Source organism: Vigna radiata, chromosome 2 (assembly GCF_000741045.1).
Source record: "Vigna radiata var. radiata cultivar VC1973A chromosome 2, Vradiata_ver6, whole genome shotgun sequence".
Lineage (NCBI taxonomy): Eukaryota > Viridiplantae > Streptophyta > Magnoliopsida > Fabales > Fabaceae > Vigna > Vigna radiata.
The window spans coordinates 6,568,075-6,585,488 of record NC_028352.1 but is presented as its reverse complement, the minus strand read 5'-3'; the positions used below and the strand labels follow the sequence as shown (position 1 = coordinate 6,585,488).

The window sequence follows — 17,414 nt, the reverse complement described above, 5'->3', positions numbered from 1 at the left end:
TAATATTATTAAGATTACAAGATTAGTGTGTTGACATAAATGGTGAAAAATTTATTTTTACTAAATTTACATAAAAGCAATCAAATTGAACAATATTAAGAGATGGTGAAATGTTATTACCAAAAATACCATATTTCAACAAGTCATGAAGAACGTATGAGTTTTGGTGACAATGATGTTTATGCCTCTCTTGGAAATTAACTATAGCATAATTATAAGAGACAAAAGGCAAGAAAGAACATGGAGATAGAAGACATCCAACTTTAGCCCTTTTCGCTATCCTTGATTGTTGATCTTCCATATGATAAATAGATTTTGGGAAAGAGTAGGGGAAATAAAATCTTTAGTTAAGGATGAGGAAATATCACCGATTGTTGTGATTAGTAAATTATTACCATTTGTAGTATGAATTTGAATATTATCAAAGTATTTTGGGAGGTTATAAGAGTATGAGTGGTTGGTCATATGATTAGATGTCCTAAAGTCAAAAAATCAAGGAGAACATAAATTAGAAGGCTTACTTGAAATTCCTAAAGCAAAAGAGGTGAAGTTACTATTTGTTGGACGATTTTAGGAGTCAAGGTTTATGTAGGAGTATGAGCATTGTGAACAATAGAGCCAAAAGCAATAAAAAAGCCAATAATTAAAGGTTTTAAAAGTTTTTTTATTTTTTGTTAGGTGATCGTATTGGACATTCTTTAATGATGTGACCATCTTTTTTTTTTTATAGTAATTACAAAACCTTTTAGTAAAGTGTGAAGTAAAGTATCCAAAAACTTTGTAACAAAAATATTGGGTAACATGTAAGCCTTGTACTCAAGTCTCACCCTCTAGGTTTGCCTTGGCCAACATAAGCAGTAGGAAGTGAAGTTGATTTTTGTTAGCCAATATGTGCCTAAATTAGGAGATATTATTTTTTTACGAATAAGCTCATAAAAGGATGCATCCAAGGTAAGAACAATAACCCTATTCATGAGATTGGACAGACGAGCCTCAAAATCATATCTCAATTTCATAAGAAATTGATCTAATTTAGTAGTTTCATGAACTTTTTCTACTACAACTTGATTTTCATAAGACAAATCCTCATAATATTTTTTTGTTTCTCTTTCTTAGGAATAGAACTTATACCATCAATATGACCCCAAAGACCTTTACCTTTAACAAAGATCTTAAACTATAATGCTCAAGCTCGATAGTTCTAGTATAGTAAGATGACTGGATAGGACATCATACTTTTCAATAGACATAAGGCTAAGGATAAATCACTATGAAGAAATCATAGACCAAGATACAGTAAACTAGATTAAAAAAAACAAGAGAGTGAGAATTGAACATAACTATGTTAGGATGACAACCTAATATGATATTGTTCTTATTGAAAAAGAGCATAAATCTCCTGAGGTGGAGAGAGAAAGTCTCTAAGGAAGTTGAACTTCAATCATGAGAGAAGATCCACCTATAAATTTTTTTATGCTCAAATTTGTAAGAGTAGAAGAAAACATTGAATATAAGAGTGAATATGAGATTGACTTAATACTTTTTGTGTGAGATGAATATGTATTTATAGGCTTTTGGGGCTTTCAATAACAGTTGAGAAAACTAATTAAAATAAATATGAGATATAGTAAGTTTAGGGATTTCAAAGCGAGCCAACTTAACTTATGGAGGTTGGCTCACCACGGGTTGAGCTAAAAATGAGTCAGTTCAACTTAACTTATATTTTTGTGAACTAAAAATTTTGTAACCAAACTCAATCAACCATAGATTACTAGCTTAATTTACTTAAAGATATTTTCTTCTTTCAATTTATTTTATATATTTAATGTAGTATAATTAAAGTTCATTAATTATTTATTTTATAAAAGTACAATTAAAATGTTAATCTAATTTACCAAGCATTGTTACAAAGATAATGATTGAAAATTAAAATATCGAGTTATATAATTTGACAAACAAATAAATTAAATATCTAAATTATTCAAACATTATTAAACAACCTAAAATAATAAATAATTATAATAAAAAAGTTGTAAAATAATATAAAAGAAAAACTACTAAAAAGTTGTTATTACCTTCATTTTAGTTTTCATAGTGAATCAGATTAGTTCATAAGTTAAAATCTATTTTGATATTTCTAAATATATTATTGAATACTTACATTCACTTATAATTAATATCTTTTATATATATATATATATATATATATATATATATTCAATTTATTTGAATAATAGATAAATAATTTATTAGAAATGTTTGATTATAATTATATTTCTTGATACATATATTATATTAAACTTAGAAAAAAAAATATTGTAAATTATGACTAATTCTCATATAAATAAGGGTTAAATATGTTTTTAGTCCCTATACTTTGGGGCGATTTTGATTTTAGTCTCTCTTTCAAACTAAGGTACAATTTAGTCTTTCAACTTTAGAAAACTCTGGTTTTAGTCCTTTTTACCAAAAGTTTTTAACTTTATTTGCTATTTCAAACGCGTTTCTCAGTTAATATTGAAGAAAAATGTGTCAAACAGTGTAAACAATCCAAATGCTATAATGAAACGTGCTTGAAACAACAAATAAAGTTAAAAAAATTTGGTAAAAATGACTAAAACCAGAGTTTTCTAAAGTTAAAGGACTAAATTGTACCTTAGTTTGAAAAAGTGACTAAAACCAAAATCGCCCTAAAATATAGGGACTAAAAATATATTTAACCCTTTAAATAATGATAAGATATATAATAATTAATATGTTATAAATTTAATCTTTTAACGAATACTAAATTCATTCGTGTTAACCTATCACTTCTATATAATGAAAGAATCCAATGAAAGAATCCAGTAAATTTCACTGACTTGAGCTTTAATCATCAAGCTTGAATCACACATGACTTTAATTAGCTTTAATCATCATCTTTTTAATAAAATGACTCATATATTTAAATAGTATATTTTGATTTGACCTAAAATATGTCAACATTGACTCCAAATTAAATCAAAATGCACCCAAGTCATGTATTTTGATTAATTTATAAAATTATGTTATTGTTGAAGAACATTATAGTATTAGATATTATTTATATTAAAATGGTTATAATTTTTGTTTGTGACTTATAGCACTTTTGTGAAATATCATTTGGTAATAAAAAAGAATGTTCCAAATAAGTATATTGCTGTTGCACATTCTTCATGGATTACTTAAAGAGCCTCATGTCAGGTGGTTTAAGTACATCATTATTGTATCAAGAAATTTTATGGATAAATAGAAAACAAAAATTATTTTGTTCTATACATTTAATATAAAAATATATATTGGATGATGGAGTCAAACTAATTGTAAAATAAAAAACTGTTTTACCGTGGGTTTCAAAAGGACATTATCTCACAACCTACTAAATGGATGATAAAACATCTAATCCTATAAAATGAATTTTCCTAAAAATTCGACCTGTAATGTTATAAAATCCTTCAACTTAACAAGTATAAGATATTGTAAGAATATATAAGAATTAATATTACATTAAAATATATACTTCACATTAAAATATATTACGTTAAAACCTATATGTATACTTAATACACATGTTCACATTAAAATATTTACTTCACATTATTCTTCATATATTTTTGTGCTTATTTGTGCAATGTCAATTTCATGAGTGCAAAAAGGGAAAATAACTATACAGATAATTTTGATATTAATTTTTTATTAGACTTTAATTTTTATCTTAAAAATTGTTTAATCAAAGTATACATTAAATTCAAACACATGTCACTAATTAAAATCTTTCTTCTTTAATTTATTGATGAATTTAAAACAAAAAATATGTACAAAATTTAAGATTACACACACACACACACACACACATATATATATATATATATATATATATATATATATATATATATATATATATATATATATATATATATATATATNCACACACATATATATATATATATATATATATATATATATATATATATATATATATATATATATATATATATATATATATATATATATATATATATGTCTAAACAAAAGTCACATGAAATAATCAAAATGTTATAAATTCAAGCCTAATTTTTTGTCTTAATTAACATTTATTCATCTTGTTTTATTTTGTGAATCATGAAAGAAAGGTTATTTATGGCTTCATTCATATTTTTATCTGAAATCATGAAACTCTTTCTTCCTGAGTTCTTATATGCTTGTGAGTTGTCAACTTGATTTGTTACAGTGCCTAAAGAGAAGACAACTAAGATGATTTAAGGAGCAACAATTAAAACTCTTGGATTGAACCACTGCAGAGAAGACAACTAAGCTTCGTGTTCTTCAAAAACGTTTTAAGTCCTAAATTTGATTGCTATAACACTCACATTGCTTACTTGTCATGCCTGTTGCACCTGCAATTTTCTCAAACTTCTAAAAATACACCGACTTTCCTTCAAATACAACCAAACATTGAAGCCTTGAAGAACACTAAAAAAGCTCATTTTGCTCAGACTTTCTGGGGCGTTACAAAATCAGACATTCATGGTTTTATCACATTCAGTCACAGGCCAAAAATTCAAGCTCAGATTATGCTTAAACCTTCCCAATTTGAAACTCTCAAAGTGCTGAACTGTATGTCAAAGAGAATAAACTTGTATTAAATTAAAAACAATTCCTTATTTGTTAAAACAGTACTGCCATGGTAACTTATGTTAACTTTTAATATAAATCTTTATTACATAAAAATTACCAAAGCGAATCCTAATCCTAATCAAGAATAAAAAAAAATTATTTAAAGAACTACATCTAAAATTTGTCCATTTGAGCAACCATCCAAAACAGAAGTCTATCAATGACACTGCATTTTTTGCAAAAAAATTCTTACTGATCATCCAACTCGTTTTATGTGGTAAATAAGTAGTAAATTTTTTATGTTTAAGACATTAAATACATTTATTGTTTTAATGAATACTTTCTTTATAAAATATGTTTTATAAATATAGAAGGAGATGTTATATTACTGTATCGAGATAAACGTTTCTTGTGGTTGAGTGGGATGATTAGTATAAAGAGGGTTCAGTTTATGAGGTGTTGTTCACATCAAAGTTTAACAAAGCAAAAACCATGGCTTCTACAACCCCAGTTCCTGTTAAAGCCAGCAACACAAAGCTACCACCTCTAAGGGCAAAGAAAGATCGGCACACGAAGGTGAATGGCAGAGAAAGGCGTGTTCTTTTGCCACCTTTGTGTGCTGCTCGCATCTTCCAACTCACTCGTGAGCTAGGTTACAAGACTCATGGAGAGACCATAGGCTGGCTTCTGCGCCAGGCTGAACCCTCCATTATTTCTGCCACTGGCACTGGTATATCACCTTCCGTCGTTGATTTAACGTCATCGTCATCATCACCGTCACCATCTTCTTCCTCACCACCAATACTTCCACTACCTTCTGAAGACAACAACGCTGTTGTTGCTCAACATGCAAATTCGCCACACGTGTTAGACAATGAGATCAATTCTAAAGAGACATTTCTGCCATTGGATTTTGATGTGTTTTCAAACTTTAATGTTGAGTTTTCTGCTGCTGAGATTGAAATGCTCCAATCATTGATGACCAGGTTGGGCTGAGCTGTACAAGGTGGTCAAGGGATAGAAGAGAAAAAAATAAGTGATATCTATAGTTTTTCTTAATTATTTTTAATTACCAATTATACCCAAAGTTAATCCATGTCCTTGGTATTAATATATATATATATATATATATATATATATATATATATATATATATATATATATATATATATATATATATATATATATATATATATATATATATATTTTCAATTGGTTGCCCTAGTTACATGGGCTTACAATGTCTTGTGTTGGTTTCTTTTTTCTCTAAATTTTATCATTACTCATAAACAAACATATATAATAATAAAATTATCACACTTTTGTCGGAAATTTAATCTAAATAGACTAAAAAAACTCAGACAATAAAATAATAGTTTTACGCATCAAATAATTTGATTTAGTTTGTACTTTTTTCTTACTTTATAAATTAAAGAAAAAAAATTAAGAAATCAAGCAAGAAAATAGATCACGTCTTTTGTGCAACTAATTCATTAATGGTAAATATAGAATAAATTATATATTTTATTGTTATAAAAATTGTAAAGTCCAATTTTGGTTTTGTAAAAAATTATATATTTTTTATTCCTTTAATTTTGAAATACGTCAAACTAAACAATAATTACAGCACAATATTTTTATACTATTAAATTAGCATTTTTATACTATATATATATATAAGTTCTGGATTGAAAGATGTTGAAACGTTATTGGTGAAAATTAAAATATGGTGCAGTGTGAAGTTACAAATGAGGCATTTAAAGAAACCAAATTATGAGTGTGACACTTGTCTTAATTGCAACAGCATCCTAGCAAAAATGCATATGTTTTTGTATACATTGGTTTTGATTGGTGAATTTATAGGTTACATAAAGTGTATTCAATCATGATATCGGCATATGTTGTTTCCCTATACATAGCCAACTCTTCCTCTTTGTCGCCATTTCCTTTAGGAAAATGTGAATACGCAACTCATGCGCTTTCTTTCTCTCTCTTCATCTACATTCTGGTTCTCAATCCTCCATTGTCATCTTAGCCTCTATGTGTTATTTTGCTTCGTTTCATCATGAATCCAACCCTATGTACCTATAGTTTTTTGCCTTTCTTCTGATATAAATTAATAAATTCTTCCACATTGTAAATAATATATATGATGATGAATCTTCCTAACAAGACAAGGAAGGTTCCTTTTGTAACATTTGTTGTATTAATAAGCTTCATTGTTGGGCCAAAGCTAGTTTTTGGTCAGAGTAGTGACGAAGAAGAAGCTGGTGGTGGTGGTGGCGGCGGCGGTGGTGGCGGTGGTGGCGGTGGCGATGCCCTTCAGATATTAGCCCAAGATGTATATGGTGGCATGGCCAATTATACATCTGTGTTCAAGAAAGTAATAAAACAACAGTTGGGTTATTGCGTAGTTGATGTGTGAGTCTCATCATGAATGTTTTCATCACAAGCTATGAGCAAATACCTTTATTATTGTCTTAAATAATGTTGATTCAAATGTGCCGTTTTGTTTTCCTCCAGGGACGCTGATTGGAATGGGGCATTCAATTTCAGCAAAGATCTTACCTTTTTGACCATCTGTGCCCAGCAAATGAAAGGTTCTGCTTAGTTACCATCATCATTAAAAAATAGACTTCCATTGAGATGTTTGTGTAGATGATAAATGCACAAAAGATTTCATGCACACACAAACGTAACACAAATATAAAGAATTTACATGATGATGCAGGAGAAAAGTTGTTGTGGGGACCTTTTTGATACCATTTTGTGATACACCTTGCATGAATCTTTTGTCAAGTTTAGTTTTTTCCCAAGTTTTTGGGATAATTTGTGTTTTGTTTTGGTATATTTAGGAGATATTACACAACGAATGTGCACAGAAGCAGAAATACTAGCTTATGGCCAAAGTTTTGGTGGTGGGAAGTCAAGATCCATCGTCTTGAAGCCCAATATAAATTGTAATTTGAGCTCATGGGTTAATGGTTGTGAACCCGGATGGGGTTGTAAAGCTAATCAGAAAGTAGACATTGACAGTCCCAAGAAAGATATTCCTATTAGATCTGTAGATTGCCTACCTTGTTGTGAAGGGTTCTTTTGCCCTCGTGGTCTCACTTGCATGATACGTAAGCGTTTATGTTCATACAGCAACATCATACCATTAGTTATTGCTTTTATTTATCTATCTGCTATTGGCCTTGTCCACTAATGTGATATACACTCTGATAGGTTCAAACCAAAGAAAATTGTATATAAGTAGTCATGTGAATGTGTTTGGATGTTCTAATTTCAATCATTTGTTTCGTATTTTTGGTTTACTACTGAAGCTTGCCCATTGGGGTCTTATTGTCCTCTTGGAAACCTCAATAAGACTAGTGGAGTATGTGAACCGTAAGTCCGTCCCTTTTAGTTCTAATCGTTCTACATTCTTGTTTTTGGCACACTTTAATATTTATCAACAGAATCAATATGCAGATATCGTTATCAGCTACCTCCTGGAAAGCCTAACCATACTTGTGGTGGGGCAGATATCTGGGCAGATATTCAGAGTAGCAGTGAGGTATTCTGCTCACCAGGGTCGTTTTGTCCCTCTACAATTGTAAAAAATCCTTGCAATAAAGGGTATTAATATCTATTCCTGAAACTCTTAGTTTCTCACTGCTTATCATGTTACTGTATGTTTTTACAGACTCTGTTATAAAGCCCTTGTTTTACTTCTTATTTTCTCACGTCATTTGTATATTCTAAACTACTTTTATATATGAATTATAGGTATTATTGCAGAACAGGTTCTACTTCTCCAGAGCGTAAGTTGTCCAAGCCTATTAATTATTTGATCTTTCTAAGTTGATTTTAGTAGTAAGCATTCTCATTCTCTATTCTGAAGTTTAGGAAATCTGTACAATGTGAATGCAGGTGAGTTATTAGTTGTGTTAAGTATTCTCGAATAGAGGAGTTGACAAGCATGTTAACATATATATCACTCTTAATCTTTTGATATATCACTTTAATTTTACAAGCAATATATTTGTTGGACATCATAGGTGTGGAATGTGGCATGAAATAACTCTGATGAATATTTCTCTCTCTCTTTCTCTCTCAGGGTGTTTCAAATTGGCAACTTGTGAGCCTAATTCAGCGAATCAAAATATTACTGCATATGGTGTCTTGATTTTTGTGAGTAATATTTACACATTTTTGTTTTAAAATGAACTACTTGTACATGAGTTATGTAGCTAAGACATACAACAAACAACAAAGTCATTATGAAGTGTGAACCATGATTTTGTTTAGTTTTACTTTAAAACGATCTTTGTTCTCATCATTTTCTGGTTCTATGCAACACCTCTTTTGCAAAGGGGACTAGTTTTGCTTGAAATAGGTTAACTTAAATATCCTTATCCCAAGCATATTTTTAATGGTAGAGTGTTACAGAATTAAAAAAATTTCTAGGTACAATTTTTAGCACGTTTAGATTACAGGTCCATCATGATCCAATAGAACTAACTCTTAATTTTTCAACACAGGCTGGCTTGTGTTTTTTGCTTATTATCATATACAATTGTTCTGATCAAGTTCTTGCAACTCGAGAAAGAAGACAAGCAAGTACAAGAGAGAGGGCTGTTCAAAGTGTGAGAGAAACCCAAGCCCGTGAAAAATGGAAATCTGCGAAAGATATTGCTAAAAAGCATGCAGTGGGACTACAATCGCAACTATCACGTACATTTTCACGCAAAACTTCAAAGAAGCCAGAGTTGAAAGGTTTTGGTTCTAAACATTCAGATTCTGCTATTCCACCTAAAGGCAAGAAAAAGGATAAAAACAATCTCTCAAAAATACTAAATGATATTGAGCAAAACCCTGATAATCCAGAGGGGTTTAATGTTGAGATAGGAGATAAAAATGTGAAAAAGCAAGCACCAAGGGGCAAACAATTACATACTCAAAGTCAAATTTTCAAGTATGCATATGGTCAGATTGAAAAAGAAAAGGCTTTAGCAGAACAAAACAAAAACTTAACCTTTTCTGGAGTAATTTCAATGGCTAGTGATATTGAGATCAGGAAGAGACCTACTATTGAAGTTGCTTTTAAAGATTTAACCCTCACTTTGAAAGGGAAAAACAAACATTTATTGAGATGTGTAACCGGTAAACTATATCCTGGTAGAGTTTCAGCTGTCATGGGCCCATCTGGGGCTGGCAAAACAACATTTCTTTCTGCTTTAACTGGAAAAGCAACTGGATGTCACACGACTGGGCAAGTTCATGTAAATGGTCAGGAATCTTCTATCAGGTCATACAAGAAAATCATTGGGTTTGTGCCACAAGATGATATTGTGCATGGAAATTTGACAGTGGAGGAGAATTTATGGTTCAGTGCTAGATGCAGGTATACTATAATATGATAAGCATTTGTTCTCTACCACGACTTTTTATGTTAAACAAGTACGTTTTATAACATGTTCAGGTTAATTATTTGGCTGCAATTTTTCACAAGTTCTGTCGATAAAACGTTAATGAGTATATTGAACATGTTTTCTTTCTATCAGGTTTTCTCTTCTTACTTTTTTTACTATGTATGTCACTGTAGACTCCCTGCCGATCTACCAAAAGAAGAAAAGGTGTTAGTGGTTGAAAGAGTCATTGAGTCATTAGGTCTACAGGCAATACGAGATTCTTTAGTCGGAACAGTGGAGAAACGAGGAATCTCTGGAGGTCAAAGGAAAAGAGTAAACGTTGGATTGGAAATGGTCATGGAACCTTCCCTTCTAATTTTGGATGAACCCACATCTGGTTTGGATAGCTCATCTTCTCAATTGCTTCTAAGAGCACTTAGACGTGAAGCTCTTGAAGGTGTGAACATATGTATGGTCCTTCACCAACCGAGGTAATTTTCACAATTTTTCTATACAGATCAAAACACATCTTAAGTGAATCCCCAAGATTAGTCTCTTGGAATTTAATTCTAAGCCTTGGTTACTTCAATCCTCCACTTTTCTAGACCCTCTTTAAATCCATGACAGCAAAAAGTCATTCACTTCTCTCCTTAATAAAAAAATATAGTATAAAAAGATAAATAAATTACTTTTTTCAAAGTTTAGAGGTTTAGAAAATCTCATGAACTAGAGTGATATACACTTACTAGTCTAACCTGAGTTTGCTAAAATGTACCTGATATATCTCACAATGGTGTCATCTACTGAAAATAATGCCTTTTTGTGCATGTGTGATCGCCAGTTACACCTTGTTCAAGATGTTTGACGATTTTATACTACTTGCAAAAGGAGGTCTTACAGTGTATCATGGACCAGTGAACAAAGTGGAAGAGTATTTCTCAAGCATGGGCATCAATGTCCCTGACCGTGTCAACCCTCCAGATTACTTCATTGACATTTTAGAAGGAATAGTAAAATTAAGCCCAAGCTTAGGAGTGACCTATAAACAACTACCTGTGAGATGGATGCTTCACAATGGGTACCCCGTGCCCATGGATATGCTACAGAGTGTTGAAGGAATGTCCGCCCCAAGTGGTGAAGGCTCATCAAGTGGAGCAGCAACTGGTGGAGAAGAACAAGCACCCTCTTTTGCTGGAGAACTTTGGCAGGATGTAAAGTGCAATGTTGAGATGAAGAAGGATATCCTTCACATTAACTTCTTAGCTTCACATGATCTGTCCAATCGGGTTACACCAGGAGTGTTCAACCAATACAAGTACTTTCTTGGAAGGTAATAAATTACAAGAAGAGGGAGGGAATATTTCAATCAGTTTTCAGTTTTTTTTTTTTTTTTTTTTTTTTTCATTTGATTTTGGTTCATTGCAGAGTGGGTAAGCAAAGACTAAGAGAAGCTAGAACACAGGCTGTGGATTTCTTGATTTTGCTACTAGCTGGCCTTTGCTTAGGTACACTTGCCAAAGTGAGTGATGAGTCATTTGGAGCAACTGGTTACACATACACTGTGATAGCAGTATGTAAGTTTCATATTAATTTGTTCACCTGAAAAGTGCTAGTAATACACTCTTTAACACATACTTTTGAACACACCTTCCTCATCGATTGAAATTTATTAGAAATCACAAAATAATGAGTGTGACTCACTAAATCTGAACTAGGGTCCATCTAATAAAGTGATTTCTAATAGTAATAATACTAAGTGTGTTGAAATGACTGTATTGCTAGCAATTTGTTGTTGTTGTTATTATTGATGTCAGTTTACCTACTTTGTAAGGTAACTGATGCTTTACTTGCAGCACTCCTTTCTAAGATTGCGGCTTTGAGATCATTCTCATTGGATAAGTTGCACTATTGGCGGGAAAGTTCTTCAGGCATGAGCAGTTTGGCTTACTTTCTATCAAAGGATACTGTTGACCATTTTAGCACAATTATCAAGCCACTAGTTTACCTTTCCATGTTCTATTTCTTCAACAATCCAAGATCATCAGTCGTAGATAACTATATTGTTCTACTATGTTTAGTCTATTGTGTCACTGGCATAGCTTATGTGTTAGCAATCTTCTTACAGCCAGGTCCAGCCCAACTGGTAAGCTTTTAAATCTGGTTCCACTTTACGTGATTTTGCTGTCTTCATTAATTTTACTTATTACAAGTAATTTGTGGCATCATGCAGTGGTCAGCTTTACTTCCAGTAGTTTTGACTCTTGTAGCAACCTATCAAAACGAAGATGATAGCAAATATGTTAAATATCTGTCAGATTTGTGCTACACCAAGTGGGCTCTTGAAGCATTTGTAATATCAAATGCTAAAAGGTTTGACTTAATTATCAAATGCTAAAACATCCCTTGTTTTTTAACATATGCTAATTTTAAGACGAGTTTCTCCCATGCAGATATGCTGGAGTTTGGTTAATAAGTCGATGTGGTGCTCTTTATTCTTCTGGGTATGATCTTAAACATTGGTATCAATGCTTAGGCCTTCTTATCGTGATGGGAATAATTAGTCGCATGCTGGCATTCTTCTGCATGATAACCTTCCAAAAGAAATAATTTCAACAGTTCCAATCCCTCTAGTTTCATCTTGGGCGAATTAAAGATGTTTTGTCCACAACATTGATTGGTGTCCGACAACTATGTAAAGTAGTAACATCAGATGAAAAAGTTTGATAGAGCTAGTTTGATAAGTCTTAGGTGTGGATAACATTGCGTTGTTCTTGCTATTGAGCAAGTTGTGCATAAAGACTAAGCTTCAACAGTTTTGAGTTTAACATTATCATTCATGACTCCATCACTCTGTTAGTGGTGACATTATCAATTAATTTGTATAGCTTTTTATTGTTCTATCTTTCAAGTACAGTTTCCTGAATTGTTGGTGGTAATAAACTGATAATTCGTGCTATAATATCTTAGTATGGAGTTGTGAACACATGATAATAACTCATTCTATAACTATGTTCAAAGTTCATAGACTATATATCCTCATCGTAACTCTAATATAATAAGATTGTAATCACCACTAAGAAGTCTATTCACTTCTACCTCTATTTGTAGGATACAATAGATATTGATTCACTTTATTTTAATCTGTCTATTAGTTGACCCATCTTGCACAAGAATAGTGGATTAATTTGATTAGTTCATCCCACATAATAATTGACTTGTGGGTTTGCGTTCAAGTCCGTATAAAATATTTTAAAGATTTGCTTTCATAATTTTTATAAGTTATTAGAACTTTCATATTAAATGTTCAAGTCCGTATACTTCTTAGTATGAATATTTATGTTGGTTTTTAAAGAAAATGTTCATTAAATGAGTATGTGTAATAATATACGAAGAAATGAAACAAAATGATTCAAAAACTTATTTTTTATCAAATATATTTTGATATTATTGTTATTGGTTTTAGTATATTATTTCTCATAATTATTTTTGTATTAACTTATCTTTATATATGTGTGTCTTTTTTTCCTTTCTAATACGATGGTAGTATATCTTTACAGGTTTAAATACTCTCTATTTTCATCGATTTTATTATATGTGTGACTATTTTTTTTAGATATTCAATATGATTTCTATTTTGGTAAACCGTTTAATTTTGTTCTTTTTCATTATGTCATCTAAATTATTAATGGAAGATGAGCGATGTGTGTCACGTATCATTCATGGTTTTTTTAAAAAAATTAGTTCTTTTTTAATTTTTTCTTAATTGAAAAAAAAAAGTTACTTATGTGTCAAGTCAACGTTATGTCATATGGTAATGTCAATGTCACGTGTTAATGTCAAATGTCAAGTTAGTTTTAGTGTCACATGTCAAATCAGTATTAGTGTCATGTGTGAATATTAGTGTCATGTGTCAATGTCTTGTATGAAGCCTCAATTTTCTTAATTTTGTTCAATTTAATCTCAAATTTTATTAATTTTATTTAATTAAGTCCTAATTTTAAATTACAGAAAAAAATTCTTAATTATTTCTAAAATTATATGAAATTTTTTTCCATTATATTTAAATTTAGAAAGAAACTTTTTAATTATTTTTTAAATTAGAAGAAAAATTCTTCATTATTTTTTAAGGCTAGAAGGAAAATTCTTCATTATTTTTAAAATTAGAAGGAAAATTATTCATTCTTTCTAAAATCAAAAGAAATTTTTTTCATTATTTTTAAAATTATAAGGAAACTTCTTCATTACTTTTAAAATTAGAAGAAATTTTTTAATTTATTTCTAAAATTAGGAGGAAAAATTTACTTTTTTTAAATAGTTGGAGAATTCTTTATTATTTTAAAATTTGAAAAAAAAACCTTTATTATTTTTAAACAACCTTAATTTTTGTATGTAGAAAAAAATCAAATATAAATCTAATAATTATATTTCAATAATATAGTTAGAATTATTTTAAAAATAATAAAAAAATATATTTAATAAAAGTTTAAATTTTAATAAAAATATGACTGAATTAAAAAGAATTAATAAAAATTGGAATTAAATTGAAAAAAAAACAAACTCAATACTAAATTGAATATAAGAGATTGAAATGTGACATAGACACTTATACGAAATAATGATACTTGACACCTGACACTGATACTAATTTGACATGTAATATTGACATTGTCAAATGACATAATGTTAACTTGATACGTCGACAACATTTTTAAAATTAAAAATATAAAAAAATAAAATAAAAATTTAAAAGTTAAAAAGTACCACAAATTGCCTCATGACACACATTACTCATTTTTCGTTAACAATTTAAATGAGATCATAAAAATATCAAATTGAACATAATTTTTCAAAATAGGAATCACATTAAACATAAAAAAAAAAATAGTCTCATAGAATAAAGTCATTGAAAATAAGAAAAAAAAAGTATTTAAATCATTTATATATATATGAGAATAACGGTAAGAGTTTATGGTAACACTAGCATGGGAGCTAGAATAGGAAATTAAAGTATTAACACAATAATATCTTAAAGAGTTTGTTTAACTTATTTTAAAAAAACTGTATTAAGTTCCTATTTTATGTTTTAAAGTACTTATGATTTATTTTGAATCTATTTTGAAACACAATGTCCTTTAGCTTTAAGAGCTATATTTCATCTCCAATTATAATTGTCGCAATGACCTTATCATTATTGAGTACTTAGTGAATGTATATTATAATTAGACCCTGTCTTTAAATTAGGCCATATAATCATGTTGATGTGGCATCCTAGTGTTAATTTTTTAAATGACGTTAGACACCCAATCAACGAATGAGAGACACCCATCTCATCAGATGCTGCCACATCAGCATCGTCTCTTTCACCAAAAACCCTAATTCATTTTCTCCTTCCCCGTGTCGCCGTCAATGTCCCTCAGCCAACAACCACCTTACCCGACCACCCTGCAGAAAAACCAAATTCCAAAAAACCCAAAATCACAAACACAAATTGTAAAAAGAAGAAACCAATTCGCATCACGAATCCTAGTTCTCAATCGCGAACTATCATCTCCAATCTTCTCCACCGCGAAATCAGCACCTACAAAAATCAAAACCAGAAACCAGAGAAACTCAAACCCTCAATCGCGATAATCTTCTTCGCGAACCTAAAAAAATCACAAACCTAGAAAATCCCCTTTCATCGCGAAGATGAACCCCAAATCTATGTGCACCAAGAACCCTAATTCGCGAGCCTCCACAGAAATCGCGATCCAGAACAACGCCTCCTCAAAAGCTTCGTCTTCTTCACCAAATCGTGATTCCGACATCCAAATTGCGCCTCCAAGAACTCTAATCATGAGCTTCCAAATCCTCCATCTCTAGAATCCTAAAGTAAATCAGAAACCCAATTAAGCCCAATTTCTAGAAGCCCTCGATTAGTTCACACCGTGACGCAATTAGTCTGCACCAACAACCATTTTCTCCGCTGCAGCAACACCACGAGCTTGGAAAAAAACCACCATGAGCATCCATCTGCACACAGAGAAACCTAGATACAGAAGAAAAACCCAATCGCGAACATGACCCACCATTTTTTTCGCAACCTGCGAAACCCATTAACGCACCACTGCAAGAACCCTTCCTCGCGCATCCACCAAATCGGACCACCATGACTTACCCAGATCACAACCAATCTTCTCCTTCTAGAGCGAATCCACCGAACCCAATCGCAGGTTCGTCTCCCCAATTTGCGCAAACCGCACCTCCATCTTCCTTGAGCAACCACCACCGCGAAGCCAGCGTCCATTCTCGTTCCCAATTCACACCTGCACAAAAAATCCAAAACCCACAGAATTGCACTCAAGCAATCCACAAACCCTTCTTCCTCTTGAACACCACAAAACCCATTTTTCATCACGCCACCATGAGCTCCATAGCCAGAATTTGTGAAACCCTAACCTGCAAGAAAAAAAATCAAGCAACAAACCCAGAATCATGACTTTACGAGAAGGAAACTCCAACTCGCACAACGAGTATAGAACCCCAAAATAGCGCTGCCATTAGCGAACAGCACCTTTTTTTTTTTTTCGCAAACAAAAATAAGTGGCCACGTCATTTAAAAAACGAACATAAGCGTGTTACGTCGTTTAAAAGATCAACATTATTAAAGTCATTGGTCCAATTTAACAAGATTATTTTAATTGAGACAAATAAAAAACTAAAGAACTTAATTGCGATTAAAAAAAAATAAAAAAACCTAGTGAATAATTAAACCATAACTTAAAAATGAAGACTAATTTGGAATCAATAATGATAAGTAGGTAAGTAAAACTTGGTTAAAATCAATAATAATAAGTAACTTTCCTCGTATCATTAATGCAAAATATACTTATTATAGCGAATATTTATATCAATTGTAATCCATCAAATATAAAAAGTGACACAGTGATATAACTGTAAATAAGATAATACTTTTTATACAGGTTGTAATAGATATAGAAAGTGGATATAATAACATTTTTGTAATAAAGATGAAAGCTTTCTATATTGGTTTTAATTATAACTAATATAGAAAATGGACATGATTATATTGTTGTAATAAATAAGAAATTTTTTTTATATCGATTCTAGTTATAATAGGTATAGAAAATAATTTCTTATTTTTCTTTTTTAAATTAAGATACACTAAAACCCTAACGTTGTGTTCGTATGAAAGGAATTTACTGTTTACGCGGAATAGCGAGGATGGATTTGTGAGAGCAGCATATTTCGTTCGGTTGCGATGATTTGCAATGATTTGCTCAGACGAAAAAGCGAAGATTTGCGAGATTATACTGTTTAGAGCATCTCACTATTTTGAGGCGATTTGCGTTGATTTATGCTTAAAAGACAAATATGCCCTAT

General features: G+C 30.9%; 3 protein-coding genes across 4 annotated transcripts; 2 read left to right on the top strand and 1 right to left on the bottom strand.

Annotated features, from left to right (window-relative positions):
• The first annotated feature begins 5,127 nt into the window (after positions 1–5,127).
• LOC106778863 (transcription factor TCP15) lies at positions 5,128–5,631 on the top strand. The gene has a single exon (XM_014666866.1). The coding sequence runs from the start codon at positions 5,128–5,130 to the stop codon at positions 5,629–5,631; it is 504 nt and encodes a 167-aa protein (XP_014522352.1).
• A 1,316-nt stretch (positions 5,632–6,947) lies between these two features.
• Positions 6,948–12,963, top strand: LOC106778855 (ABC transporter G family member 28). 2 transcript variants are annotated; one of them, XM_022775591.1, is made up of 15 exons: positions 6,948–7,056; positions 7,159–7,235; positions 7,491–7,760; positions 7,962–8,025; positions 8,110–8,256; positions 8,407–8,441; positions 8,527–8,550; positions 8,738–8,811; positions 9,162–10,024; positions 10,226–10,522; positions 10,873–11,361; positions 11,457–11,605; positions 11,885–12,174; positions 12,262–12,401; positions 12,482–12,963. In XM_022775591.1, the coding sequence occupies exons 1-15, from the start codon at positions 6,989–6,991 to the stop codon at positions 12,636–12,638; spliced, it is 3,144 nt and encodes a 1,047-aa protein (XP_022631312.1). In that variant the 5' UTR covers positions 6,948–6,988; the 3' UTR covers positions 12,639–12,963. The 2 variants fall into 2 exon arrangements, with proteins under 2 accessions (XP_022631312.1, XP_014522341.1); XM_014666855.2 differs by lacking the exon at positions 8,527–8,550.
• Positions 12,964–15,080: 2,117 nt separating this feature from the next.
• Positions 15,081–16,624, bottom strand: LOC111241269. The gene is made up of 2 exons (XM_022778510.1): positions 15,694–16,624; positions 15,081–15,609 (listed from the first exon to the last, which is right to left on the bottom strand). Exons 1-2 carry the CDS (start codon positions 15,866–15,868, stop codon positions 15,461–15,463), a joined length of 324 nt encoding a protein of 107 aa, XP_022634231.1. The 5' UTR covers positions 15,869–16,624; the 3' UTR covers positions 15,081–15,460.
• Between the last annotated feature and the right edge of the window lie 790 nt (positions 16,625–17,414).

What these genes read in the sequence shown, in the direction of transcription:
- LOC106778863 (XM_014666866.1), top strand. Translation starts at nt 5,128, where the DNA reads ATGGCTTCTACAACCCCAGTTCCTGTTAAAGCCAGCAACACAAAGCTA.
- LOC111241269 (XM_022778510.1), bottom strand. Translation starts at nt 15,868, where the DNA reads ATGATTAGAGTTCTTGGAGGCGCAATTTGGATGTCGGAATCACGATTT. An exon ending in GATGAAAGGGGATTTTCTAG is followed by an intron (nt 15,610 to 15,693) that starts GTTTGTGATTTT and finishes TGATTTTTGTAG; the next exon opens with GTGCTGATTTCGCGGTGGAG.
- LOC106778855 (XM_022775591.1), top strand. Translation starts at nt 6,989, where the DNA reads ATGGCCAATTATACATCTGTGTTCAAGAAAGTAATAAAACAACAGTTG. An exon ending in AGGTTCTACTTCTCCAGAGC is followed by an intron (nt 8,442 to 8,526) that starts GTAAGTTGTCCA and finishes TCTGAAGTTTAG; the next exon opens with GAAATCTGTACAATGTGAAT. An exon ending in TCTGTACAATGTGAATGCAG is followed by an intron (nt 8,551 to 8,737) that starts GTGAGTTATTAG and finishes TTTCTCTCTCAG; the next exon opens with GGTGTTTCAAATTGGCAACT.